The sequence below is a fragment of the Mustela erminea genome, chromosome 18, assembly GCF_009829155.1.
Source record: "Mustela erminea isolate mMusErm1 chromosome 18, mMusErm1.Pri, whole genome shotgun sequence".
Classification (NCBI taxonomy): Eukaryota; Metazoa; Chordata; class Mammalia; order Carnivora; family Mustelidae; genus Mustela; species Mustela erminea.
Genome location: NC_045631.1, coordinates 7,553,935 through 7,568,380, shown reverse-complemented (window position 1 = coordinate 7,568,380; position 14,446 = coordinate 7,553,935). Strand labels below are relative to the sequence as shown.

The window sequence follows — 14,446 nt, the reverse complement described above, 5'->3', positions numbered from 1 at the left end:
AAATTAACAAGTCAGGAAATGACAGATGCTGGTGAGGATGTGGAGAAAGGGGAACCCTCCTACACTGTTGGTGGGAATGCAAGCTGGTGCAACCACTCTGGAAAACAGCATGGAGGTTCCTCAAAATGTTGAAAATAGAACTGCCCTATGACTGGGTATTTACCCTAAAGATACAAAGGTAGAGTTATTTCTAAATGTGCAGTATTATCTAGCATTTTTGGTGAAGCTGTGGAGAGTTGGTTAATCTGGTAATAGCATAGACTGCTGGGAACTTTTCTCAAGAGAAATCTGTCAGGAAAAATTAAAACTTACAGAGTCTGCATAGCCTTTGATTGAGCAAGGCCCCTGCAGGCGCCTACCGGAGGAAAATGGTCACGGATATCACAGCACCATTTGTAATCACAAAAACTGAAAACAATCTAAGGGGAAAAGGTGGTAAATAAATTATGATACGGCCATGCCAACGGCATGCTATCTACCCATTAAAAACGAAAAGCATTAAAAAAAAGCAAAGCAAAACAAAACCAAAAGCATACTGGGCACCTGGTGGCTCAGTGGGTTAAGTCTCTGCCTTCAGCTCAGGTCAGGATCCCAGGGTCATGGGATCAAGTCCCGCATCGGGCTCCCTGCTCAACTGAGAGCCTGCTTCCCCATGCTTGTGTTCCCTCTCTCACTGTTTCACTCTCTCTGTGTCAAATAAATAAATAAAATATTAAAAAAATAAAAATAAAAAAAACCAAAAGCGCATGTCTAAGGCTCTTTCAGAAATAAATGTGTACAGGGACAGATGTACCATGGTATGAAAAATCATTATTACTAGCAGTAAAAGCCACAGACTACCTAAATATCAATTAAAAAGGAAATGGTTCAATAAATTCAATGTATCCACATTATGAAGTACAGGGAACTTTAAGAAAACAAAGGCGGAAGATTTAACTTTAGGGATAAGGAAGCTTGTCTGTGACATAATATTTAGGGCAGAAACCAAATAACTGAACAAAATGTGTTTTATGACCCTGTTTTTATAAAACAAACACATCAGAAACTATGTACGCATTAATATAATATATAATGTAGCATAGAGACGATGAACCTTTCTTGAACCTTTACCGTATGCTAGGCTCAGTACTTGTTTACTTGTGTTATCTCCCATAATCCTGACAACACTCCCATGAGGCAGGATTATCCTATTTTACAGATGAAGAAACTGAGGCTTACAGAAATGAACAAATACATGTCCATATCACAAAGTCAATAAATGGTAGAGCAGAGACTGCAGCCCAGGCAGCCTCAGTCCAGAGGCTGTGCTGTTTCTGCCGAGATGCATGGTGTGCACAGAAGAGGCTCAAACACCATGTGCAAAACAGTTACCTACACAGATCAAAGGGGACCTTTTTATATTACATGCTTTCTTCGTAAGAAAACACTACTTTCAAAACTTAAAATTAGGGGCACCTGGGTGGCTCAGTGGGCACCTGGGTGGCTCAGTGGGTTAAAGCCTCTGTCTTCGGCTCAGGTCATGATCTCAGGGTCCTGGGATTGAGTCCCACATTGGGCTCTCTGCTCATCGGGGAGCCTGCTTCCTCTCTCTCTGCCTGCCTCTCTGCCTACTGGTGATCTCTGTCTGTCAAATAAGTAAATAAAATCTTAAAAAAAAAAAAAAAAACTTAAAATTAAGTCACCCAAAACAGGGCAAATATACTGACACAAAACATATGCACAGAATAATATCTCACTAAAATTACAAAAAGCATTTACATTGTGGTCTTACATTTGCTTAAGAAGCAAACACGTATGAATAGGATGGATGGAAAAAAAAACTATAGAATATGCCAAAATCATCAAAATGCTTATTATTTTGAACATTCTTTTCATTTTTGCTTATCTGTATTTTCCATTTTATTTCCTAAAAGTAACCAATAAAGATAGTATTTTAACATTTATAAGCATATCATTATTAAGGCAATTATTTCAAAATATAAATGAAAAGTCAGGAAATCATAATTCTACTCAATCAATCAATATAAAGATTCCTTATATAGTATCTGAGAGCCAAAGACTGCAGCCAGTTGACTTTGACTTTTAATATACAAGCAATCTAAAATAAAACTGTATCCTCTGTTCTTGTGGGTTTTTTTTTCTTTTAATAAAAAGCATTCTAGGCTCTGGGGGAAAAATCTATACATTGATAGACTGTAGTTTGTATCAGTCCCATCAACAGCATAATCTATTGGTTCTAACAAACAATCTATTTTCGTGTTCTGGTCTCAGAAAGCATGTTGTAGCTTTTCAGCACAGATGTTATGGGGGGGGGGTAACCCTGCTTTTTATTGGCCCATATTAAGTATACACTCAGTTGAGTCACCAAAGCCTCTTATGATCCTAACCCAAATAAAATTTCTCCAACCCGGTGTGGTCCTTGCAACAAACTCCAAAAACATATTGTAAATAGCTCAGTTGGCAAGAGAAACTCAAGGGAGACATTACTGCTTCTTTATAAATTCAGTCTTAACTTCCTTTCATAGAAAAAAAAAAACCTTAAATGGTATAGCACCAGCAAACATTTGGCTCAGATCCTGGCATGAATGTCAAGGCATCTGTCTGCGACTACCCCGCTATCCTACAAATGAAACAGAAGTAGGGTCACTGTATGGCCCTTCACTTATCCTACGGTTAATTATCGTTGGTATATTACAGCTATAAACAAAGGGAGGCAAAGAAAGACTAGTTCTATAAAAGTGATCGCTGACTCTCAGATATTTCTGCCCCGGCTATCATTAGCTATAAATGAATTGCCCAAGATGTTAAGAGTCTGAAAGAAATCAATTGATAGATACCAGGGATTTTCTTTAAGAAAAAAAAAAATCCTGCTGACTCCAAGACATGTGTGAATTCAAGTAATAAACTAAATAGGGAGGTAAAAGGTCAAATAAGGGGGTAGGGGTCACCCAAAGGGTGCTGCCTCTTTAAATGGAATAAGCAGAAGGAAATGACTTTAATTCAATTAGCTCATCCAGAAACCTGGGGCATGGAATATATAAAATGATACGAGGGGAAATTTACTGCCCTGGGACTTCTCCTTCTGTGGTTGCAGGGGAGGCTGCTGCTCCCCTTTTCCTCGGTACATCTTGCTTTTGCATCCTTGTCTTGTGTGGTCCAGATCCTGCCCAGCTGGCTTTCCCTGCTGCCAGCGGTAGCGAGGGCTGCTCTGGCTCTCACAGGGTGTGCGCTCCCCACATCCAGCCAGACCATCGGGTCTGCGACCGGCCCTCTTCCTGCCCAACACCTACTTCACTTGCTTGAAGGGTGGTCTGGGACCACCTGCATCAGATCATCTGGCGTGCTTGTCAGAAATGCAGATCTCTGGGTCCTGTCCCAGACCTACGGGATCGGAATCCCTGGGGACAGCGGCCAGGAAGCGTCATGTGAACACGTGTGCGGTGTATGCTCATTAGCATGCGGACGTGTGGGAACCGAAGACTCAGTGCACATTGACACATGACGTACTGTTAAGTGAGCAATTTAATCGCAGCTTTAGATTCCAGTCTCCATGTTTTATACATCAAAGCCGGCATCCGGAATGCCTGTTCTGACATACAACACTGTAAGGTACATGAAAGGAAAAGCAGGATAGCAGCAGTCAGGGTGAAGGAGAGAAAGGTGTGGCCTCCCGCCAAAAAAATGGGTCCTAAACCAATTCCCACACTTTCGTTCTGTGCCCAAAGAAGTGAGCATTCTGAAAATAAACTTTAAGGAATTCTTCTAAATGAATCATTTCAAGTACCTCATTTAAGGCTCTTCTTAAGAAGAGGAAACACTGACAATTATCTCCTGATGTAGCAGTCAGTCAACACTGACTTCCTAAGGGCCAAATAAAATACTTTCTGGCCAGCCATCTTAGTAGACCTCTAGCATTTAAGTGTTGATCACTTCATTCAGGAACTGTGTCTTCTCCTCTGGTGTCTGTGACTAAGCCCTTTCCTGTTTCCCTTCCTCTGATCATTTAGTTTCTCGCGGGCTCCGTTACATGCTCTACCCAATCCTTAAAAGGGGATGCACCCCCAAACGACCTTGGTCTTCTGTTCTGGTCACTACACACCGGCCCCTGACAAATTTTGCTGGCCACCTCCACTTCACGGCTGAGGGCCATGCTGAAGACCCAACATCTTGCAGCCCAATATCCTGTCTGAGCTCCTGTCCTCCACGGCCAACCGCCCACCGAACCTCTCCACCAGGATATGCAGCAGCCGCTCAAAATCCACGAGACCAAAACTGAGCTCGTCTCTGCGTCAAACCTGTTTCTTCCATCGGTGTTCACACTCTTCAGCCTCCCAGTACCACTGATCCACACAAGAAAGCTGGGAGGTTTTCTAGAGCAAGGCTAATCATCTCACACTCAAATGCCTATGGCAGGGGCGCCTGGGTGGCTCAGTGGGTCAAAGCCTCTGCCTTCAGCTCAGTTCGTGATCCCAGGGTCCTGGGATGGGGCCCCAACATCGGGCTCTCTGCTCAGCAGGGAGCCTGCTTCCTCCTCTCTCTGCCTGCTTCTCTGCCTACTTATGATCTCTATCAAATGAATAAATAAAATCCTTTAAAAAAATGCCTGTGACAGCACCTAGGGAATGAATTTATCTTTTAACAGACAAGTGTATGGGTGGCTCAGGTCATGATCCCAGCATCCTGGGATGGAGTCCCACATCAGGCTCCCTGCTTGCCAGGGAGCCTGCTTCTCCCTCTGTCTCTGCCTGCCACTCTGCCTGCCTGTGCGCTCTCTCTCTCTCTGTCTCTCGACAAATAAATAAAATCCTTAAGGAAAAATAAGAGATAAGTGTATAGCTCTTAACCTATCACTTATATGTAGTTTAAAGCAGCTATCATTAGCTCTAATTTACAGGTGGGTAAACCATAGCACACAGGGTGGTTGTGTTTTTTTCTTTTTTTATGGAACTTGCTCAAGGTCACTCAACTAGTAAGAGCCAGGATCTGAATGCAGGGACTCTGGCCCACAGGTCACTACACCGTGCTCTCTCTGAGAGCACTGGCTCAGGTGTGCGACAATCAGGAGAACGGGGCCCAGAGAACTGGAGAGTGCTTGCTTCGTGGCAGCCAAACTCTTTGCTGCTCTGTATCCTAACCTTTTATTTCAGGCCTCCCCAGCACTCCCCCAGCACTCCCAAACTCTCCGTAAGGTCTGTTCATTCTGCTTCCTCAATCTCTCTCTGTCTCCTTCTCTCCCCTCTCCTCCTGACCCACCACAGCCTTAGTGAAGCCCAAGCCGGTCACAGCCGACTGCCACTGGTCATCATGCTTGCCTCTCACTGGCCCATGCTCAACAGCTGGGCTCAGCAGGTCTCTCCTTCTAAAGGGCCAGGTAGGAACTGCTTCAGGTTTTCCAGGCCATAAGTCTTCTATAAGTCACTAAGCTCCGCCCATGTGTGACGTCAGTAGTGTGCCATCAGTGCAGAACAAGTGGAAATGGCTGTGTTCCAATAAAGCTTTATTTACAAGAACAGGCACCCCTTGCTCAATTAGCCAATATCACAGATCTCTTAATCAATCCTACTCCTTCCATGGAACTGAATTCGACATGCTCCCCAAACCTTAGAGAATACGATATAAAACAGAAAAGTACCAGGAAAAAACACGAGTGAATGTTTTTATAACCACAGGGCAGAAAAAAAAATCTATCCAATACATAAAAGTTAAATATCTCAGTGGGACAAAATAAAACGGAACACAAAACAGCACAAAAAAATACAAGTAAGAAATGACTGAGAGTATAAGAAACAAAGAAGAGAAAACACAAATGATCAAGATAGAGAAAAAGATGCTAAATCCCATTATGACTTAAAATATGAAACCTAAGAGACATAAAAATCCTTTTCCGTTACCCTAGAACAAAAACCGGTAAAGACTGCTTATGCACAAGCACCGGATACAGAGGGAATCGGATTCCCACATGCTGGAAACACCTGTGTGTTTAGCGGTAGAGGATGAGGTAAGCAAAAAAACGGCAGTTCTACTTAATGGAAGGGTACACAGTGGCAAACACTTTCACTGGAAGTTATGCTGCTAAGAGAAAGTAGCAAACTGCAAAACTCTGTGTGTGTGTGTGTGTGTGTGTGTGTGTGTGTGATGATCCTATTTCTGTTAAAATGTACAACCATATCCATGGCTCTAGATCTTTCTATTTACATACATGTAGAAGAGGCTACATTTCAAGCAGGGTTTTTATCTAGAATGGCTGGAAAGGGTACTTTTTCAGTTTTGGATACATGCTTCTGTATTATTTGAATTTTTATTGCCGTAAGTTCGTAATACTGGGGTAGTAATTAAAATTAAAATTAAATTAAAATTAAAATTAAAAAAATAAATAAATGAGACAGAACACAAAGTGACTGTGTGTTTCTCCAAAGAACTTTCCAGAAATTCCCACTGCTTGGGCATAAGAGCCAAGCTTCTGAGCATGAAATGCATGCCAGTGTGGAACTATGGCCCTGCCGAACTTTCAGACTCCCAGTGACCGTCTCCTCTGTCTCACACGCAGGTCCTGCTGCATTCCTCTTGGTATCCACAGTTTCCAGAATATGCCAGGATGCATCCAGCTTCTTTGCCTTTCCAAAGCCTCCTCCCTCTGCTTACATACAATCCTTGCCTTCTGTACCTAGTAAGCACTCATTCACCTCAACCCTCTTCACAGGCAGAAACAACACTCCCTTCCCTGGGGCCCCACTCTGCCCTACAACGCAGCTGCTACAACACTCAGAACACCAACTGCCCTAAGCATGGTCAGGGTAAGAGTAAGAGTGTTAATAATAGCTAATTTAGCAACTACAAGGTGCTGGGCCCCTGAAGGTCTCACACGCATTATCTCATTTAATCTTAAGATAAGGCTACAGGAGTACCGTTATCTCTACCTTACAGATAAACTACTGAACTCAAGGTTAACGACCCAAGGTCACGAAGGTTACTAGAAGTTCTGGGTTTGAAACCCAGAGGCATCTGACCGCAGTTGTTTTACCCGTATATATGTGTATGCCTACAAAACTCCCCCCACCACATGATCAGCCTCTTCTTGAGGACAGAAATCCTGCTGTCTCCGTATCACCAGCATCTTGCACAAAGGTACAAGGCGGACACACAACAAATACTGAAGGGAGACCGGCTCCTAGTGTCATTGAGTTCCGCCCACTACACAACGCAGGGATCCCTTCCCTCAAAGATAATCGGCTTCTACCTGGATGGTTCCAACGGACAAGGATCACGGCCTCACATGGCAGCCCATTTCCCCCATCCAATCGTTCTCCTGTGAGCTCTCCTTCGTGCTGCTGAAATGCAATCTCCTTGTTCTGTGCTCCCGACGGGACATCAGCAGCACTGCTCCTTTGAATCACAGGAGCTGTCGCTACTTGAACACGGCCAGTCTCCCTTCTCTCGTCTTCCTTCTCCCTCCTCCCTTCTCTCTCCCAAGCCAAACAATCTCGTTCCCCAAGGGATAAGGTTTCCATATCCCCTCTTCCTTGCAGTTGTCCTACTCTGGACGACTTCAATTTCTCATGTTCCCTCTAACGGGAAGTCCTTCCAAGTGAGAAGCACTTGGACTCAGAGACCTCAGTACTCAACACAGAGATGGCAAGATTTTTGGCCTCGAACAACTTAGGGAATATACATTACATAGACAAGCATACGGTTTACCTGTAATTATTTGGAAACTAACCTTTGAGGTGCTCCTTGTGTCAGGCCTGCTGTTGGGTACTTTGAACGCATTATGTGATTTAACGCTTCGAGGATTTATCATTGTTCCTATTCTATAGGTGAGAGAATTGTCTCAACAAGGCTGAGAAAATGCCCAAAGGCTCGCTTGACTCGTAAATGTCCTAGCCAGGATCTGAACTCAAGTGTGCCGGGCCTCAAAGTCAGATTCCAAGTTTTGAGAAGAAGAGTCGGGCCAAGAGCAGACAAGAGAAGGCTTAACGGAGAAGCCTTGAATGGATATAAGAGGGGCAGACCGGTCTCTCATGGAGGCAGGAGGAATGGGTATGGTGGGTGGAAGGCCTAGCCTAACTGACAAGGTTGGGATGGGAGGAGGAGTCTGTTTATGGGGAAGAGTTTGATCATTCCAGATCACAGCTTTTCTCTAAAGCCAGGTAGAGTTGTGTCAGGAAGCAAAACAAAAGGACAGCAGACTCTTGAGTAGGTAAGGAATATGTGAAAGCAATGTTTTAGGGAAGTTGGTCCAGCAGGAAAGAGTTGGAGACAACCGGCTGCAGTGACCAGAGGTCGCCTATATTTTGGACCTGAGCTAGGACGGCAGCTTCAGTAACGGGGATGAGTCATCTCACGGGCGTTATAAGGGACACCAATGCTAACAGCGGGATGTTGGACTAGAGATGAAGGGAGACTGGAGAGCCAAGAATAAAGAATGAGGCTAAGGTCTCCCACATCTGGGAGAAGCAAAGAATGCTGGTATCACCGCCAGGAATGGGGTGGTGAGGGAGAAGCCGTCTGCGGAGCGAGAGCGGGATGCGGACCTGAGCACACGTTCCATGATGTGCACACAAAGCAAGAGGCTCCTGCTGTCGATGTAGATCACTTCTGCTGCCTTCAGACTGAGGGACTCATTTTTTGGGTGACATCCTTACGATAACGACATCTGTAGTCATTCTTACCATGGCAGCAACATCACATGCCATTTGTATAAATGACAAAAGATAACTTTTCATCGAAAGGTGGTGATTCCTTCCTCGGCTGCCATAAAGCACGGAGGCCTGTTTTCAAGGATGGCACCTGGAATTAGCCTTACTGTTCTGGAGTTACACAAGGTAAGTCCTACTATGTTCTTCTATCTGGCAAACTTTCTATGCCTGTTTTCCATCCCCGACTCCCACAAAAAAAAAAAGATTTTAAGTGGCTTTGGTCCCTGAGGAAAGAAGTTACCTGATATACCTCAAGGCTCAACTGTCTGGAAAAACAAACACACACCACTCTTTCCCTGGTCTTCTCTACTCTCCAAAGCCTCTCTGTCTCATCTGTTCATTTCGCCATGTTGACTCAGTGACACTGCTTTCCACTTCTTTCCTCAAAGAGTACCTGGTTTAGCTTTTTATTCCCCCTCTGTATTTCTTCTCCCTATTCTCGTCCAACAAGAAAAAGAGAGGCAGGGTCCTCAAGCTGCAGAATGTCCCAGGACGTACCTTCTGAACACAGTTAGCCCAGAAAAAGCTACTTCTAAGTTTAGCTCTGAGACAGGCTGATGACCATAAAGCTTTGCCTGACTCACAGATGCAAAGACAACCGAATGACATTGTTACGGCTTAATACCCAATGCGTACAATAAAATTTGGTACAGTTCACTGACCTGAGGCCACACGATCTGGTTCCAGAGATACACTCTAGTCTCGGCATGCCTGGGACCATCCCAGAGGCCCTACGAGAAGCAAAACCCAGCAGAGTGCTCGGAGTCCCAGGGGCCACAGGCGTGCAGGCCTCTTTGTTTTCAGAACTCAAAACACAACTCATTACCCCACTGCCATCTTTAAAGGAGAGTAGGCACAAGAACACAAAAGACAAGTAAATAAGCAGGATAGGCACTCCACTTTAACTGCAAATAAAAAAGACTAGTTTTAGTACAATGTGTTTACTTCAAAACTATTTACAGTTCTGTGTAAACAGAATTTGGAAAAGCTGATTTTGAATCCCAAGGAAATCGAAGAGAAATTAAAAAATACTAATGAAGACGGGTAGTCTCAAGATATTCCTTTTGGTGCAGTAATAAAATCAGCATTTCGTTTAACTAAAAATTAAGTTTCGAGTAAGAACCTGACTGCCGTAGAAAAACAAGGTACCTGTGAGTTTGATTTTGGACAGCCGCGCCAAAATTCCTGGCAAATCGTCCAGATTCAACTTCATCTCTTTCCAGTGCTTTTCATCCTTTGTCTCTGTCTCCACATCTAGCGAGCCTTCAACTATGGGGGCCGATTCCAGTTCGAGCAATTCTTTTTCACCTGACTTTCTGGATAAAGGTAGGCTGGGGGGCGGAAGAGGTCTCATTTCACAGATTTCTGCTTTGGCCTGACCCAAAGGTGTTTTCTCAAGGAAAGGAGATGCCACAGGTTCTAGCTTCCGTTTTACTTGCTGGTTGAGGCTTCTGTTCAGTTGTGTGACATACTAAATAAGGAAAGTACATGTTACTATAAACCCAAGGCCCCAAATGCTCTTATATCATTGTTGAGCTACGCCTCCCATCAGTCTGTTACAATAGTGGATCCCCTATACCTTTGTAAATATGTGCTGAATTAACAAATATTTGAATGTTTGTTAAATGGAAACAACTACACTAAGAGGTACAGTGAACCTAAGATGGTTCTTAATTCTATGGTTTAGAAAATCCTGGACATATAAGTTCCTTGAAAGAAAAATAAATTTCGTATTCCCTTCAACACGATCCCCAAAAAGATACGAAATACAGTGGAAAAAAAGGAAGTTCTCCCAAGTCAACCTGGTGACTTTCCACGCTTCTAGGCAAATAGTGCAGAGAAGGGCACGGCAGTAGGGAACACTTTAGGGCTCAGTGACGGGAAAGCACTGTGTCTGTGGAAAGAACGTGAGCTTTACCGTCTGACAGCCTCTATGGTTTGCCAGCAAGAAGCAGTAACTATTACTAACCTAGTGAGGCACTGTGTAGTTTTACATAATATGGTCTTCATAGTCTATAAAGTATATATCTTATCTGTGCTTCTTAAAAAGTCTAATTAGGAAGCCGGATCATTATCAGTATCTCCTTCTTTAACTTATAGAAGAGAAAACCAAGGCTCAGAAATAAAGCAACAGAGTCAACAACCAGGGGCGCCTGGGTGGCTCAGTGGGTTAAAGTCTCTGCCTTCAGCTCAGGTCATGATCCCAGGGTCCTAGGATCGAGCCCCACATGGGGCTCTCTGCTCAGCGGGGAGCCTGCTTCTTCCTCCTCTCTCTCTGCCTGCCTCTCCGCCTACTCTGTGATCTCTGTCAAAAAAAAAAAAAGAGTCAACAACCAGTTAGTTGTAAGTGGCCCTGGTTCTTGGAGCCACCTACTCTGATAACCACTTAAGAGACTTTTTTGTTATATCACAAAGACTTGAAATTATATGCACTAGTCCTAGAAAGGAATTAAGAACTCATGAAGGAGCCCAGAATTCTGCGTACATAAGGTAGGCATTATACATCCTTGAGTTTCTCTTCTAAATACTAACTATCCTTGATCCCCAACTTAAGAAATCTGAACATTTCCTGGAAATGTAAATCCCTTATCAAAATAATGAGCTTCAGGGGTACCTGGGTGGCTCAGTGGGTAAAAGCCTCTACCTTCAGCTCCAGTCATGATCCCAGGGTCCTGGGATCGAGCCCCACATCGGGCTCTCTGCTCAGTGGGGAGCCTGCATCCCTTGCTCTCTCTCTGCCTCCCTCTCTGCCTATCAAATAAATAAATAAAATCTTAAAAAAAAAATGATGAGCTTCATTAAGATTTTAAGTTAATTTTATATTTTTTACATTAGAGTAGGCATTCTAAGTTAAAAAAGAGAAGCATCAAATCAGATTTGAGATTATGAACTTGCTAACTGTTCATGCTTGCATCAATTTTGAGTTTTTAGTTAATATTTCTCCATTCTATACTTTTCTATTTAATGGCAAATATCCTCACTGGTAATTAAGAATAAGCTACCACGTCGCCCACAGGATCATGAAGCCAACCTAGAGGCCCAGGACGTAGGAGTAATGCCCACTATAAAATACCTAGCAAATTCTAAAATCTCAACTTGCTTGAGTCTACTCAGAGGTGCATGCATTTAAAAGACTTTCAGATGCACTGCTGATGTAGGAAAACAGGAAGGTCAACCTGTTAAATTATTTCTGTATCATTGATATAGTCACAGAACTTTAAAGAATTTAAAGAGATGTATGATAATGGTTCAGCTTTTCCTAATTTTCTCCTAGGTGAAATATGCCAGAAGTTTTCAATCTTTCTCCAAACTTAATCAGTAAGTTCAAGATCATACTTTTAACCTCCAATGCCAGGACGACTCTGGTTTCAGTTAAGGATAATCAAAACAAGGAATTAAAGTTTTGGATAAACTCAAGAGGACACGAAATAAAAGTCTTTTCCAAGCGGTACTTCTTACAACTCTTCTTTTCACAGTTATTTTTCAAATTCCCTCACACAAGGAAAGGAAAGGCAGACAGCGGCAGAGAGGGAATGGTCTTCCGAACATACCATGCGCCTGAGGAAGGTCAAGTGCTGAAATGTAATCCACTGCTTACTGACGCTCCTGAAAAGATGCACGAATGTGTGAGGGGACTCCTGCATCGCTCTTCTCTCTAGATACCGGACACATCCTCCTACCCGACCTGTAATAGAGAGAAGGGGAAGACAAGGTTCACAGGCTTAGTGCTTCTCACCAAATGCTGACTGCGCCTACCCAGGAGCAAAGCCAGCCACCACTGTAAGCACGTGCGATGGGTCAGACCTCTGATCGGATTCATGAAGTCACCACCATGTATTAGCTCAATTCACTAAGAGGAATTCTTCCGCAGGGATGGGGCAATTTTTCATTTTGGGATCATTATGCTTTTATTATATGAAATGCTGAAATGACCACACTGTAGATCTTTTTGAGAAAAATATAAAACAATCAGTTCAATCACTTCCAAAGATAGCGGAAAATGAGAAACATAGGTTTTCTCAGTAAGTGACAGTAAACTGGAAAATACATTTCAGATGAATGCTGGGGCCATGCTGGGTAAGACAACTAACCAAAAGGGAGGGGAAAGCATCCTCAGTGAAGTTTGGGTCTATCAATCTAGACAGGAAGAAGCCTATAGAGCTGAATCTGGCTTTTAATCAAACCAAACCTCTCAAATGTGACAACCCAATGCTTCTGTGTCAGGCCATGTAGGTGATGGTCCTGTGGCTTCCATGACCCCAAGTCTTTCTCATTCTCCGCCACCTTCATGCCTCTCCTCTTGCTGTGTCTAGCCACTTTAAGACAATCATGTCCCACTGCATACTGTCCCAGGGAAATGCAATTATGGGGGTAATTTCTAAGCTTTGACTCATTTCCAGGGTCATCATGCCTGCTTCCGACTGTTCTCCCAGTACCTCCACAAGGACCGGTTGTGATTGGTGGGTCTTCTGTGGGAAACCCAGGATAGACATTACTCACCCGCACATGTACCTGTAACTATGTACCTATGTACAACTATGTACATAGTCGTATACATAGTATAACTATGTACCTATGTACCTATAACTATCACTCTCCACTCAGCACACCACACATTTCACAATTTGCTCCTCTTTGTTGATGCTTCTCTGGCTGGCTGTGCCTTGCCTCCACTCTCTACCTGTCAAATTTCCAAAGTCTCTTTTCAACCACTCTACCTTTTTTATGGCACTTCTTCTTGTCAACTGTTTCCATCACCATAGTTTTGGGTACTTGATGGCAAGGATTCTCCTTTCCTCACCTCTGCTACAACAGCTGGCAGAGCACTTTCTCTACAACAGCGAGATCATGTTTGATGACTGGATTTTCTATGTAATTTACTCGGAAGGATCACTGCCCCTCTGGATACATGGCGATTATCTTAGACCAGAGGAAACTCACTTCCTCACTGGAGTCATACTCTCCAACTTCAGTTAATTAGGAAATGCTTATTTTCCATATATATGAATATGCATTGCCTGTACATGCATACAGGTAGGAACAATAGCATTGAAATCAGTCCTCTGAAATTTCCTTTCAAATAAATTGATATCCAAGGGTTTGCTTGCTTTGTTTGACAGTGTACAATTTTCTTCTTTTGTCTTGACATTATTCTTTGGGAAGACAGGATTTTAATAATACAAGATCATGTGGGGGGGGTAGCTGGGTGGCTCAGTTGGTTAAGGATCTACCTTTGGCTCAGGTCATGATCCCGGGGTCCTGGGATCAAGCCCCCCAAAATCCTTCAGGCTACCTACCCAGTGGGGGACCGGCTTCTCCCTCTCCCTCTCTTTCTGCCCCTTCCCCTGCTCATGTGCATGCGTGTACTCTCTTTTTCTCTCAAATAAATAAAATAAAAATATATAGATAAGAGATTATATCAAAAACATCAGCGTTTTATTATTTGGGCCTTAATTTCAAAACCAGTTCCAAGGTCATTTGGTCCAATGAGAAATACAAGTTGCTGGGAGGGCAGAACCACATTGGAAAATAACTCTCAAGGTTAAGTGGGTCAAAATGAGATTTTAGAGAATAGTAGTTAAGGAAAAAAAAAAAAAAACAGCTGGAAACTGCACTTTTAAATGATGAAAACACTTCATTCAGTCAAAACATGCTCCATTTCCATGAATCAGTGCTTAGAAACTGAAAGACATTTCAGCTCTGTGTAAACAAATGCAGGTTTGAAGATACCCAGAGCTTAAAGAGCTAAC

The 14,446-nt window shown here is 43.3% G+C and overlaps 1 protein-coding gene across 1 annotated transcript in view; it reads right to left on the bottom strand.

Annotated features, from left to right (window-relative positions):
- Positions 1 to 14,446, bottom strand: part of LOC116577378 (protoheme IX farnesyltransferase, mitochondrial) — a 131,937-nt gene that overhangs the window by 114,909 nt on the left and 2,582 nt on the right. Inside the window, exons 2-3 of the mRNA XM_032320458.1 lie at positions 12,248 to 12,381; positions 9,846 to 10,167 (exon numbers count right to left, since the gene is read on the bottom strand). Of these exons, the coding sequence (XP_032176349.1) occupies positions 9,846 to 10,167; positions 12,248 to 12,381 (456 nt within the window). The remainder of the gene's footprint in view (positions 1 to 9,845; positions 10,168 to 12,247; positions 12,382 to 14,446) is intronic.